General features: G+C 39.5%; 1 protein-coding gene across 1 annotated transcript in view; it reads right to left on the reverse strand.

Moving 5' to 3' along the window:
* The window catches only part of SATB2 (SATB homeobox 2), a 127969-nt gene that overhangs the window by 60516 nt on the left and 51597 nt on the right, over positions 1-15856 (reverse strand). The window contains exons 3-5 of the mRNA XM_062498186.1: positions 12466-12592; positions 10248-10371; positions 5416-5518 (exon numbers count right to left, since the gene is read on the reverse strand). Coding sequence (XP_062354170.1) covers positions 5416-5518; positions 10248-10371; positions 12466-12592 — 354 coding nt within the window. The remainder of the gene's footprint in view (positions 1-5415; positions 5519-10247; positions 10372-12465; positions 12593-15856) is intronic.

A 15856-nucleotide genomic window follows, 5' to 3' on the forward strand; every position in this document is an offset into this window, starting at 1 on the left:
TAGATGCTGACAAGTTTGCCTGTGACTGATGTTATTTTCCTTCCTTTTTATAGGAAGTGAGGAAAGTCCTATTTTTAGTGAAATGAATACACACTAAGGAGTGTAAAAGTAAGCAAAGAGCCCCACAGTCAACCCTGAATACTTTAATGCCAGAGTCACAACTAATATCCAAACAAGATATGGAATGTACTTCCTTTAAAAACTCAACATTTCTGCAAAAGGTCAAGATATATGCATATAAATATATAATATACATAAATAAATCCCTCTACTTACATAGAGGGAAGTAAATACACAAGCATGTATCAGTAAAGAGGGTATTTTTAAAGTCAGAACCACTGTTTGGGAAAGATCTGGTGTGCCTTTCTTTTCATGAGACTGCCACAACATCTGCTTCAGAGGAACAATTAAAAACTCTTCCTTGTCAAAGCACATAATGACAGTTTTCCCCAGGCTCACACTGGCATTATCACTGTGCTGCAATCCTCAGTTCCTTCAGCCTGGAAATAAGAAAGCTGGGAGCCCTTCCGAATCATTTTCTAACCCCTCTGAACATACATTGGCCTCTAGGAACACACTAAAAGAGAAACAGATTGCTCTGTCTATCCATTATTGGAAGTGAGCAAACAAACTTTCAAGAATAAAAGAGCACATAAACAACAAATCAGTAATACTGGAAAAATCAAAGAGGAGCCAAAGCAGATTCTCAATTTAAGGAAGCTATGAAAGCTCTTTCTTACATTCTTGATCTGTTGAAACAGAAATAATCGAGGCCTCCTCCTTTAAACTGAAAAGCCTCATCATTCCAGAAAAACTTTGAGACAGCCACAGACTCAAAACTCACATCCACAGAAAGCTATATTTTGACAGACACTGATGGCAGGAGCAAAGATGACATGTTCTTCATACACAGACAAAAAAAGTATGTCTTTTTAAGTCCACAATGTATTTATTTCTTCCTGCTGCCTTCCTAACTTCCTCCCACCGAGCTAAGTTGGGTCATCAGGCAAAAAAAAAATATTCACACCAGTTAAGATTTTTCAGTTGTGAAAGAATTCTGATAAAGTGATAGTCCTTCTGATAAAAATAGAAAGCAGAACACTGAGAAGTGAAATATCTACTGAGAAAGAGAGCTAAAAAATATTCCAAATGCTACGAACCCAAAACACTGGGATTCAAGTAGGTAACTGGTACGAGTTTGATCCCTTGACAATTACCTGAATTGCATGATGAAGTCCTGAAATACCTCTCTCCACATGTACCTATATACATGTACATAGTTACTTACAAAGTGTTGTTTTTATTCCTGTATCTATGTGTTAATCAAATTTAAAATGAATCCAAACCTTTCAAGCAATTATTAAAATCCTGCATTTCAACAATGCTGAATGTCTTCTCCCAGCCTCAGCACGTTCAGCTTCTAGAGAAATCAGACAAGTAATTCTCAGATTGAGAGAAGCATCCCCATGGGACTGCACAGGAGAAAGGCAGTTTGAGAACCACTGCAATAAGTCACTGGTCTATAGGTGCCATTGATTAGTATGTATTCTTTAGGAAAAAAAAAAAGTATCTCAGATGCTTCACTGAGGCAGGTTTAAACATAATAAGCCTTGTCATGTATGCACAATTTTGTACTAAAAGGCCTCGCATCCCTCAAAAAGAAAAGAGTAAATAAAAGAGGCTTCACATAGTGATATTGGATTAATTCACAGTGCGTATTTTGAACAAAATTACAATCTTAATTACCACCTCAAGTGATTACAGACACCAACGAGAGCAAAATGTCCACAGCAGAACTGTTAAGCCTTTTGTTTCCCAACCAATGTACACATTCCATTACAACTGTTTTAATACAAGCTCTCCTTCAGACATATATATATGTGTATCCCAAAGAGACTGGAAAGAGTGGACATCCCATTATAATCTCCCTCATGTTTTCACACACACCCCAAGTGGCAGACCCAGGGCCAGGAAGAGACAAAAAGCCTCCATCTTCACACCTGCCAATTCCAAATCTGGCTGTATACCAACTCTCGTGCTGCTGAGTAAACTGTGAACATCTTAAAACCTCAAGGGGATAGGGCAGGGTGGGAGAGAAAAAAATCAAGAATTTTCTTCTGGCATCATCTGACACAAGACAAAATTGCCATGCTGAGCTGAGCTATCTGAAAACTTTTTTAGAATTATGAGCAGAAGTAGTTCAGCTGCTTTGGTGAGTTCAACAGAATGCACACTGAGAATGTTTACTTGAGATTTGATGCAATTCCACTTGTGTACAACTTTTACATCTGTTGCTAATGATATCAAGTTATTGATCGTTCACTTTCTTATATTATTTAAACATTAACTATGCACTCAGCAACCTGATGCTTTGCTTTTCTTTTTTCCAGAGAACGTTTTATTTCTGTCTTTGGTTGTAATTACTTTGATCTTCCAGAGAGTATAATTAATTTACTGTTTATTTATTTCTATGAGCAAGGAAAAAAGTTTGACCTAATAATCTATATGTGGCTATTTGTAACAGAATCACATAGCTTATGTTTAGGAAATCATGGTTTTGATTAAGAAGCAACCATTTAGTTCCCACTGTTTTATTAAAACAGACATTAGCAGATAATAGGAAACACATTTAACACTGTAGGCTGCATTTAGTTTGCAACGCCAATAAAGTTATTTTGAAGCCCCTTCCTATTTTGTATTTACCGCAGCTCATGTGAATTGTTTTTTGCTTTTACTTTCTAGTAACCAGCTCTGGAGTTACACAAGGATACGAGTGCTAGTTCTAAACCATAGTTTTACCTAATCTATCCAGCTACAGCCCCAAATACAAATCACTGCATCATCCATTCACCTTCATGGAAGCCCTTTTTTAAAATATTATCAAAGCAGTACGTGATGACTGATGCACGTAACTTGAGTCACTGATTTTGCACACTAACTGAGCTGTCCTGAAGGACTGTCTGGCTACAGAAAATAAGCAAAACAACATGAAATGAGAGATGATGAGAAATTTAAACCACCTAAAGAGGTGCCCAAGTCTTACTGTTTCAGGTGGTTAAGATGACTGCTCCGAAGTCGCATGACTGTTTATTCTCCATGCACCACTGTACCTGCCACAGACTCTTTGTTTTCTCTCCCACTCATATGGTTGATGAATCAACATTACTTGAACTGCTTTATAGCAGCTTGTGTTTATTTCACACATACCTTAACCTTCCTTTTTCTCCTCCTACTAACACACACAAACTTCCAAACAGCAATGACTGGCTGTGTCTCTGAATAGCACTGATACAGAGTTATCTGGCAAACTCTTCAGGTTTGGATCCTTGGCCTTTTGATTGAGGTTTCATTCTGCTTTTACTGCGCTTAACAATTTAACTGTGCACTTACTAAGTTAAAAAAAAGTAAAAGCGTAAGCCCTAAGAATGGAAGAAAGTAGAAGATAACAGTGTGCTAGAAATACTCAGAAGCTGTAGTAGTGTCTCTACAGCTAAGAACACAACAATTAAGGGCTTCCAGTGCCTCTGCAACTGGCACCCTTGCCCAGTTTTGAAAAAAGAAAAAGAGAAATGAGGAAAAAAAAAAAAGCCTATTTCTGTTCTCCCAGAACAGCAAGTAAAAGCAAATGGTGATGACCTAGAAGCTGTTTGATTCCTTTGATTGCTTTTTAACCAAGAGGTTAAAGCACTTTGAATAAAATTCTGTTATTAAGAGACAGCATTTAGAGAAAAGAAACACTTGAGTCACACAATGGCAATTTAGAAAGAAAAGAAAATATCCAGTTTATTTGGCATGAGGGTAACCACATACTAAAATGTCCAATCAACAGTTTTACTTCTAGCCTAAACCATTTTAGTAGGTAAAAAGCAATATATCCATTTCCTTGCCTGCATTGTTACACCAATCCTGCCTGGACAATTTTCCTTCTAGATACAAATAATTTCACCAGAGAACATTCTTTCTTTTTTCCTCTGGTGAAAATCTAATCATTGCAGAGGCCAGGCATGAGTGTCTTACAGGTATGTTCTGCACAAGCCAGATGTGCAGAGAAAAAACAGATGCCTCTGAACTTGTTCTGATGTTTCATGCAATTTTGTTTCATGTGTTCCTAACTCAAGCAGCAGACTTTTTATGGTATTATTATGCAGATTTCTAGTCTGTCCTAAGGAAATAAAACAACCAACCTTTCTTAGCTTGTGTTTGCCAGCCTTTTATGAGGAAAAGACAGCACATTCTTTTTGAAAGGTGCTAATCTTCACACAACTAAAAATACAATGGTTTCTCAGGAAGGACATGACATTACCCTACTTCTTTGTGTTTGTGAATTCTGTTATGATTTTCCTGGCTACTGAAAGGATTACAGATAGAAATGACAGTAACAGTCTGTGCCTTCTTTCAGATTATGAATCTTCCTTTCACTGGTGTGTAAGGGAGAAAAATTATGGAGAAACCCTATCCCAGGATACAGCTAATCTCCAAGGTGATGGATATTTGGGGAGAAAGCAGCCAGGTGGAATTAGGAAAAAATTTTTGACTATTCTCTAGCTCCCGAGCATTTAAACCACGTGAGTGTTTTAAAAAAGAACAAAGCAAAACAAAAAAAAAACAAAAAAAAAACCAAAACAAAACAAACAAAAAAAAAAAAGACCAAAACCCTACTAAAACAAATGGTCTGGTGCACACCTAAGCCCCTTGTCAAAGGAAAGGGAGAATAAAAGAACAGACCACACATGATGGATGTTTGTCATATCATTTTGTGCACCACTGACAGGTGATCAGACAGTCCAGTGGTGAGAATGGGATGAACTTACTTTGAATAATTTTACTGCCTCAGGCACTGCAGACCTAGCAATACTTTCATCACAGAAAAAATACAAACAATGGGCTCCTTTTCTCTTAACTTCAGTGGCTGCAGCACCTTGTTATTTACAAGTGTCTCCCAACAACCAGTATTAAATCCTCTGTATCCAGATATCCAGGATAAAATACAGCAGGAATGCCAGTACTTTGCAGTGTTGAAAACAGAGAACAAGGGCACATGTAATTTTAAAAATCAGGATTTTAGCTTTCAGGGACAAAATGAAACGAAGGCAACTTACACAGTAATTTAACTTTTAAATCCTATGATACTACAACATTTTCTTTCCAAAATGTTTTCACTTAATTCAAAACATAGCTGATCTTTCAGCACAGCTAAATGGGATATTTTAAGCATGCTTTGTGTCCTGTGTTTTCATGCCAGCCTTGTTCGTAAAGTATCAGATTTAATTTCAAATGTGCTGTGACTGTGTCCTCTTTGTAGACAAATTCACAAATATTATTATTGCTTATTATTACTTTCATTTAAAGCAAATAATCTCAAACTGTCAGCAGAATTTCAAGAACTCGGAAAGCAACAAAAAAAAATCAATTTACCTTTAATCTTCTTGTACTTTTTGTACCATCTCCCAAACTCCTGGCACTTGGTTGCTGACACATTGGCATAGTATGTACTATTTACAATGGAAGAAATCATACTCTGGAAGTACAGAAAGAAAAGCAAAAAATGATTTAAAATATCTTCCACAATTAGAAGTCTTTTCCAGGAAAAGCAAATGACATATGAGTGCATAATGATCATCCATTTGTGACTCTAAACCCAAAAGAACCATCTGATAGGTACAAAAACTTGGTTTTATTCTCTAGTCCATAAGCCCGGACATGAATAAAATCACCAAATAACAGTAACTATGTTGCACAATTATGTAAAAAAGCCATGTAGTACTAACCCACACTGAGACCTGCAGCTCAGGCTGGGGAGAAGTTCTACTTTGCTTTGTACTTGTGATATTGCAATAGCTGAACTTTAATTGCATAACAACAGGCAGTGCCGTGCTGGGGAACACATGCTCACTGCACCAAGCACAATTTAGGAACCAGATCCTAAAGGTAAGATTAGATGCTGCAGCATGTATAATCCAAATAATGCTTTTCAGATGTCTCTGTTCTGCTTCCAAATGCAGCAAGACCGCACAGCCAAGAATTGGAGAACATTCGTGCTACTCACTGCAGAACAACAGTTAGGCAAATAAGTTAAATTAATGTAATTTATAGAAACGTGTGAGTAGCCCTTGTGTGAAAAATCACCCAGAAGAGAAATTAGCAGTGCCATTCAGAGCACAGGGAACTACGCATACTACAACACAGAGCAGCCAAAACCCACAAGGAAGCTCAAAAAACCTGGAATAACAGCACCCCTTACCTAACCAGCATGCCCCCCTCCCCACTCTGCAAATACCCCCTAAGCAACTCCATACAAGCTGACTGAAGAGACAGCTGCAGACTGGTTTTCCAGCACCTTTTGATAGCCAATAAAAAGGGTATTTTATATCTGCAGTGCTTCTGCCCATAGGGTGGCAAACAGCCTCATTACTGCCATTCTGTTCTTCCCTTCCCTTCCACCACGCTAGAAAGGAGGAATCCTTCTAACAATATTTTGCTCTCCTTTTGCCCTTTCTGAACCCTTCTAGGGTCAAATCGTTCCCAGCACATGCACACTGTGAGCAAGGAAATGCAACCTAACAGCACCAACGCGTAGGAGCCAACACACCTTCACCACAGACTATTTCATTTTCTTCATGCCCTGCTCCTGCACTTCTGTCAAAGCTCAGAGACAGCTGTGACAATTTGTGAGACCTTTCTGCACTGGGGAGAGAGCAAGGATGATCTCACAGCTCAAACCATGGCTTCAAGCTCTGGCCTACAGGCTCCTGCAGGCTCTTGGCCAACTCTGGAAACCTACGTGGCTTCACTGGCTCACTGAATTTAACAATGCTTTAAAAACGAAAGCATCCCTGCCCTCTTCCAGATTGATCCAGCCTCTGCAGGACTGTCTGTCCTGTCCCATTCGCTGCAGCATCATAGGACTCTGTTCCTAATGCTTGAGTTTTAGGAACTTAAAAATGTGAGCGAAAACTGAGAGACTTAAGATACTGGGAGATACAGATGGCTTTCAGTCTTCAACAGGTAATTTCACTTCCCCTAAACAGGCTCTTCTGCCTTTTCACTCTATCTTTTCCATTCAAAGGGTCCTATGGCACACTGCAGTAGAGTTTGAAGGCTCTGAAGTAAGAGCCTTGTTAAGTAGCAGCTCCAATTTCTAAAACGGAGATTCAATTTTCTAATTAAAATCAATATTTTGAGACATAAACCTAGCATTGTGGCAGTCAGCAGCAATTCCCTGCCTATAAATCTTCCCTTGCTCTACAGCATTTTAACAAGCAATGGAATTCTGAAAGCCTGACATGGCAATAGCCTCTGCTGAAGAAGGTTTTTGAGCAAAGTTGAGCTAAGCTGGGGCTTTTTTGCATCACTTCAGTTAAATTTCCATTCACTAAGGAAGCGTGGGGAAATTGTTGAACTCTGTCTACACATAAGTTTGGTTCTCTTAATTTTTTGGAGGGGGAAGGTGGGGGGTTTCCTTCTCCATATCATCTAGCTCTACAAGAAATCAACATTACTGAAATCATGGGGCTATTAAATATCACAGCATATATTAACCCATTAACCTTTATTTGAGAAAGAAAAGCTTAAACTAAATAGTAAAATCAAACAGTAAATCAACCATTGGTGAAAATATCCCAGGACACATTCTCTTCTGCAGGGGAAAGAACTATTAACAACTTTCACAACACATATCCTCACTATTATATGTAAAGAAACACTAGGGGTATTTCTGCTAGGAATCTTTGTACATCTGCAGAAAGGAAATATCCATTTAAAAGAGAGTGGGGAAAAAAAAAATAACTCACTAGTTGCAAATTTCAAAATAAGGCATAATATTTCTGGAAAAATCCTTAGGGAAGGAATAAAGCAGCAGATATGTTTGGGGTGTGTGTGTGGCCATGACAGCCATGTGGAATGAAAACTACTTAGACCAGGAGCTAAGAAATATCCACACAAGGAAAATCTGGTGCAGAAAGTTCAAGGAGAAAAACATGGGACACACTCACATCCCAGCAAAGATACAAAATTCATGGTCAGGGCTGAAAGGAGTTATACGACACAGGAAAGACAGAGGTCTCTATGAAAAGATGAAAATGCTGAATTAATTGGATTTCTTTCTGCCACACACACTCCCCCCACCTACCCTCCTTCTCCCCAGCTTGGTTAACTGACACTTATTTGTTTGAACAGGAGCCGTATGCTTAGGGTAGCTAAGCTGCAGACATATATTACACCTAGCAGAAAAAAAAAAAAAAAACAGAACAATTTTAAATCAAAGTGAATGATTACATTTCCCATTAGCAGCAATCAGAATCCCCATCTGGGCTGCCTGGAGAGCTCGGGCACGGAGAACCAGAGATGGAGCCCTGTCACTGGTGGGAACGGGAGCTCCCCGTGCTGCCCCTCTCCACTTCTGTACTTGAGGCACTACGAACACATTAATAAACAGCAGCATTTACTCTGCAGTTTGACTCCTAAGAGACCACTCTGCAATTTGCTGCTGTCAATAATATATTAACCACAAGGGGGTTGTAATGACATTTCACATTTGGCACGATATTTTTTTAAAACTGATTTGGGAGAAGGAATTGTATTAGAGGCATATTCAGATGATGGTAATAGACAGCTTCTATACAACCTTCCATTGTATCTTCTGCATTTTGTCAGCTAAACCAAAACAAACTGAAACTTTTTATGGCAATAATAATAACAATGATACAAGCTGCATTCTGCAGTCTCAGTTCAAGGGTTAGTCACTACCTAAGGTGCTTTATACCTGTGTTTAAAAGTAAGCAAGCTCAATTTCCTACAGAAAGATCTCTTTGCTTTGTTCACTAAATAAATACTGGGGCAAGGATTTTGGCTGCTACACTTCTGCCATCAGTAATTTTGTAAATATATGCCAGACTGAGGCTATGGAAGGAGTAAACCAACTGCAGCGTTTCCACCTGGTAGGCTTTGAAACTGAAGTGAGAGGAAACAGACCCAGACAACAAATGAATTCTGCATATGAAATGCTGCATAGTTTAGTTGTGCTGGATATTGAAGAAGACTGGGCAGAGACAACCATATGCTGCAATCATCATTAGCTGACCAGATTCCACAGATAATTCTATTTAAAGAAATTACACTTAAACTGTGTGAAAACACTTTCGTATTCAATGCATATTCCACACTTTGCATATCTACAGTGACTGTTACTCCCTTTACTAAATCAGCAAGTTCAGTGGCTCTTCCTTACAAAACCCTTCAATTCCTGTTAGTTCTGGAGAACCCACATGGCTAAAGAGGTTGAAGAATGTGATTCCTACCAGCTCTGTATTTCACCTCTGTGCTTTCTCTGGAGTTGCAATCATAACACAGTGAGTCAAATTTCTGGTGAATAGAGATTATTCTCTTGGTTCATGGAGGCTTTGGATTATGAATTGCAGGATGCACACACAGTGCAATGGAAGACAGAAATCACAGGAGAAAAAATGTTGGATATGAGCAAGCAAAGCAATGGAATATTAGGAAGCAGGAATTATCCATGTTTTGACTTTTAAAAGATACAATGGACAGATTAACCTGATTCCAGTACACATTTTTGAAAGTAATGTATTTTTCAGCCTAGCAAAGTTACCTGGTCTGGGTGCTGAAGTGTTACTCTGCTTTTTCTGAGAGGCAAGCAGAAGTAAGTCATAAAAATTTTATGGCTGCCTCATTATGACAATCTGAAGTACAAATAGAGCTTGTGACATCTGTAGGAACCTGTGTCTTAGACATGACATCACTGCTTTTTAAAAAGCAGTCACAGAGAATGTGGCTGAGTTTTTGTTCTTTTTTTAACATAATTACATATACTTTTTTTTTGTTGTAGTTTCCTAGAAATTGGGGCACAACTGTTCAACCTGCATACTTTCTATCATGGTTGCAGGCTGATGACAGCGACCCATGGGTGAGGGTCTGCTAGTGGGAAGAAGCCACTCTAATCTTGCATTTGAGAATCATTAGTCCTACTCCAATAGATTCGAATAAAAATCTAAATAAAGGATTTACATCTCCATGAAAAAACAGTCAATTGATAATTTTTATCTGGCAACCCACTAAGAAAACATAGTAAAGATACTATTTAACATATTAATTACAATTTCTGCTTTCTAAAGAAAACAAGATATTAATTTGGTATTTATGGAATTGCTTAGTGTATGTTCTTCACAGGACAAATATGAGCTTTAGTTCTTGCAAATCTTTCTTTCTCTAAGCCTGCTGAAAGCACTGACCTGTGAGAGAGGGCATTCTTTGGCTAATGTGCTCTGATTCATCTCTTTGAGCAGTTCCTTTAAGGCATTGCGAACTGTGGCATGGTTCCACTGCTCTGCTGGCAAGTCTTCCAACTTAGAACAACTGTTAAAACAGAAAACAAGAAACAGATAGAAACATCACCCTCACAAATACTTACTTTTTGTCTGCAAGTGCTATAGACCTCTAAGCAAGAAGCACAAGCCTGGAGTCTCCTGCTTGGCCAGCCCATCAAGGTGTTTCTCCTCTCTGTCCCTCTCCCACCAAGCACAATCACCAGAAGATGTGCAGTTCAACATGCAATTGCTGATCCTCCTATGGCATATGTGTGCATAACCATTCCTGCTGGGGCCTGATGCAGAGCAAAGAAACTGCATAAAGCGAGCCCCAGGAATGGCTGAGTAAAGCCATCATCTCCAACAAAGGTACCCCTGCTGGGGTAGAAAAATAAACATGCATGCTGCACTGCCACTAACAAAATCCCTTAACAGTGAGGGTCCTCAGTGCATGGAGGCAAGACTTTGAAAAATTAGTTTCACTTTGTACAGTTTCTGATGCTACCCTTATCACTGAAGTATCCAAGGGCCCTTCAGAAACACATTAAGGTACATGCCCAACATCTGTCACGTGCAGTTCATTCTCACTTTCACTCCACAAGAACTGCATATGTAGTGAAGCTTTCGTCTTCATATGACTTGGGCCTCTTTTCATTTAACAAGCTTATGGTTTGTGTCTACATGCACGGAGACAGACCCAAGAAGCATATCAGTTGTCATTTCTGTCATTGTCATTTCTGCTTGTCATTGTCATTTCTGCTGCAGAGCCTTAATGCATGCTGTCCAAGAGTCCCAGAAGGTGGTTCTGCCTTCTGCCCTTACAGCCTGGTTTTTTCCTCAAAGCTGAACCTACACACTTGTGCTTCAGGAGTTCTAGTAGTCAGTGTTCATCTTTATCTCAAAGTCATAGACCATCTTTTATTTATGTGGCATCCAGACATTCAGGCACTTTGAAGATAAAGAATGAGATCTTAATCTCAGATTCATAGTCTTTGCTAATACAGATTTGACAACAGACTACATGTACTCCAAGCAGCTCACACTTCTGAGGAAATTAGTTACTACACTCATTTTACAGCAGCTATAGGGTCTAGACACTCTTTTACAATTACACAGCAGAGATGCAGCCCAGCTGAAAAATCTTAATAGTATATAAAACCAAGGAAAGACCTGTTCATGGAAATCAGAAAACCCAAGCACCATCAGAGATTCAACAAGAAAGAAATGTTGCTGTTTGGAAGTTTAATGTCAGTGAGGCATCAAGTACTTCCAAATTCTAAACTGCACAATTGGAGGGTATGTACCTGTCACCAAAGGACACACACATATCCCTGTGGGCCTCTCTTCTGTTCAAGCCAAAGCTTCAAAGAATTGTCAAGTAAGTTATTCCAGGCTGTCTGTTATTTTTTACTCTTTTCTCTGTCATGCTCAGGTCATACAGCTACAGGAGGCTGTGCAATGTAGGTTTATCTGCAGCTCTGGACTATGCCATGCACTGCCAGGGACCTTACATTTTTGAGGACTCTTTAGAAGGCCAGGAGAGAGAAAGAAGAAAAAAGGAGAGAAGAGTGGGAGGAAAGGAGGGTAAGTAAGTAAGTATTGGGAGCTTTTGCTTTGCTAATCAGATCTAGCCCTCAGGGATGGAAAATATTTTCCAAACGCCAAACGCTTTCCTTCCTTGTCTTCTGTTTGCTGCAAAGACCACTGGAGAAAAAAAAAAGTAAAAAAAAAAAAGCTCCCCTCCTCCACATTCAGAAACTGGCTGCAGAGGACCTGGATTTTCCCATTGCGCAGCCCTTAGAAAAAGGCAAGGAGTTTATCATTTGACAAAATTAGAACTTAAGAATCCATTAAATTATGGACTGTAGAAAGGTCTGCCTCTAAAAACCCTGTATATTTACTTCATTGGGTTTCTGCCCTTCCCCTCTCTGTTACTGTATTGCTACTTCACAAAACATACAATATCACTTGGAACATGCACCAAAAAGCTGCCAGTTGACACCCACCCTTCTCTCCATTTTCTTTTCATGTCATCAAAAGCCCAGGAATTAATGAAGACAGGATGTGCTAATCTCTGTAGTAATGCAGTAACCAACAGAGCAGCTCAGAGAATAGGGAAGGACAGATGTTCAGAAACACCCACCTTTGTAATTGGATTTTCAATGTCACAACATGATAGACATCCTGTAGCATGTCGGCTACTGTCGCATCTGGTGCATCAGTCACATAACTGAGAGGGAGGGGATTCCACCTCCCAAGCTTGATTATTCCTGAAGAGAGAACAAAAAATCCATACTTTATATTTTACCAGCCATTTATTAAACCCTACAGCAAGGTTGATTGTTCCCAAGATCTGCCTTGAGGTTCAGTGCAGTCTTGCCCAGAAAGACGTATTCTACTGACTCCTGAGGCAAACAGTGGGGAAGAACAGGAATAGATTCAAAATTTTGAGCAGACAGGTGCTGACACATTCCTGACTCTTAAATTACTTCAAGGAAACACAGGAGACTTCCTTCACATCTTTCATCATAGCTCTCAAGCCTAGTTCTTGAAGTTAAAATAAGCTTTAATACTCTCTAGTCCTGATTTTGCAGCCTACAAAAACTTTTCAGTAAATAAATGCATTACTTTTGACTTGAACACAAAAATTCCTACGTGTGGGCTTTCAGCACTGTTACAATCTAAGCATGATAGGATTCCCAGTGTGGATGGATGCCACTGGAAACCCACCAAACAGGAAGAGTTCACTCCCAGATACAAGTTGCACTATGCAGAGGGTTGTTATACTTTGTGGAAGAAAAAAAAAAAAGAAAAAAAAAAGTCCCAAACATCTGCAAGCTGCTGACCGCAGATCCAAAATAGCTTTTTGGAGGTGGGGGAGAGTGCTGTAAGTTCTATTTCTACTTCTGTTCATTCTTTAATAGGGATCACCACCTCTTCTGGATGAGCTTGTCACAAAGACTGTGAACTTGGATGGTAAACCATTTGGTGCAGAGGTATTATTTCTGTTTAGACAATTGCAGAGGGCCCACCCACACCAAAACAATGACTAATCTGAGGAACAACTTCCAGGAAGACACCAAAGAAAGAAAGCCACAGTGTCATCTTATATGACAGCAAAGCAGTTCACCCTTGTTCTGCACTATTGCAGCTTTTATTCCCTCCTTCGTTGTTTTCCCACTGCCCCACTGTTCTGCTCACTTAACTTTCCTCAGCTCAGCCTTACACCATTCTCCCCTTCAAACTGATGCCTTCTGAGGTTTCTTTATATACTGTTTGATCTTTGAAAAGACCAGGAAAAAAACTAATACACTAATACATGGGAAGACTTCTGAGATAACAGGCACGCCAAGAACTCCTCTTGGGTATCTGGAAGGATGTTGTGATGCCAAGAAACAACCGTCTCTTCCTCACTTTCTACTCCCAGCTCTTCACCAGCTCTGGAACTAGCTGAACTGCAATAAATGACAAAAATCTTTATCCTGATCTCCCCAAAATGATCATGAAATAAACACCACACTGAAACAGTGAAACAAAGCTTCTCGCAGAGACACTAAAAGAACACAGCAAGCCCACGAAGTACCTGCTACAGAGTACTTTCCCCCATTCTTACACAGATTGAAGAGGAAGTAATTTTAGTACAACTCCTTTTCTGTAGCACTTAAATCTTTGCATTTACCACCAACATACTGCTTTGCAAGGCATTCTGTCACCACGTACTGAAGGAAGCTGGAAGTGACCTAGTTCATCCTCAGTGACACAATTCCCTGCAACATACTGGTACAGGCAGGCTAATACTTCAAGAGCAGATAAGAATGGCAAAGAGAGATATTGTCCAAACAAAACAAAAAGTTAGTAAGTGTGCTTGGTATCCAATGCTTGAAAATGGGACATAAACAGAACAAAAACATTTCAGTGATGCACTGTTTCAGTATTAAGATTTAACAATCTGGTGCTGAATATGCTGCAGTATAAATAGTGCCTGGACTCAGATCCAGTAGAGTAACACACAGCACTCATTCACAGCACCGTATGTCTCCAGTGCTGGCTCCTTGAGTCATATTCCACTTGCCAAGAAAAGCTGCTTTTCTTAAGGGGATAGTTTACTTAATGTTATCTCTGGTGACAAGAAGAAATGCATATAGTACAGTATATATTAGTCATGAAATGAGCATCAAGGGTCCACTGAGTAAAATACATGCTGGAAAAACACAATTTAGTTGCTGACTTCCTTCACCTCCTCTTGCTATATAATAATTTAAAGTAAAATCACCTAAAAATCCAGAAATCTATACCGACTTCACAGAACACTTGGCTTCCTATGTTTAACCTCGCCAAATTTTCATGTAATTGAAAAAATAAGCATCATATGTGCCCCATAAGTCACATCTAAATTGGTAATATTTTACAAGAGGCTTTATTTTTCATTCAATTAAGGAAAGCATTTAGAGAGCACACCATCTGCAACTGCTCGGGCCTGGCAAATGCTGGCAAAGGACAAAGAGATGGCTGGGAAGCACTGAACTTACTAAAGGTGTCCCCAGACAAAAAGGGTTTAAAGAAAAAAAACCCAGTGAAGCCAGAGTGCACCATGGGAAATACTATGCAAATTGTTTTACAGGAATGTCTGCTACTACTGGAAGTTAGGGAGGTTTGGTTTTGTTTTTTTTTTTTTAATCCTCCTCTGCAACTGGAAAGGAAATTGTTTTGGCTGGATTTAAACAAACACAGGTGTTACCATAATGCTCAGTGCCTCTGCACGTTAACACCTGCTGAGAGTCCTTTACTCTCAGTTACAGCACTGCTGATGCACGCTGTTTTTTCAGCCGGTGTGATATGACGTGTAAAATATTTTTTTCCAGAACATATTAAGCTGGTCCAAACGATAGCCAGAAGCCATGGTTTCCATTCAGCTCCTCAGCAGGCTTCACAGGTGCTCATTTCATGGCACCAACACTGTACTTAAGGCAACTCTTGGGCTATGTTTGGGAAGATGATGCCAGCTTGTTGAGCAAATGTGCTCTTTGCATACTAAGGCATCTCTGAATGACTACTCAGTGAAAACTGTGTGGGCCAAAATTTTCCCCCTAAAAAGGTCCCTTCTTATCCAGACTGGATGCTTCTAGCATAACAACAACCCTGAGATGGAAACAGCCTGATAGCAAGGGGTCACTTCCATACATACATTTTTTATTGCTCCTCTCGCTGACTTCACATGGTACAGAAATCACTTTAACCTGGCTGAGCTTTTATCCTACCACAACTGACACTTGGGATGGGGGACAGGAATGAGCAAAGGTCACTGTGTTATTAATGAATATGCTACTGCTCTGGGAGTATCACTTCTCTGTCAGCTCCAGGCCTTCTCAAAATTATGCATGGATAATGCACAGCAGATCAGAAAGCTCAGGAAATCCAAAAACACACCTCTGTTGAGGTCCCAAAACTCTTCTGTTATCAAATCTGGTTCTCTTTCCTGTACCTATTGGGCCTTTTTTCCAATGAATTTTTTTTGAAGGGAAAGCTAACAGATT

The sequence above is a fragment of the Cinclus cinclus genome, chromosome 9 (assembly GCF_963662255.1).
Source record: "Cinclus cinclus chromosome 9, bCinCin1.1, whole genome shotgun sequence".
Taxonomy (NCBI): domain Eukaryota; kingdom Metazoa; phylum Chordata; class Aves; order Passeriformes; family Cinclidae; genus Cinclus; species Cinclus cinclus.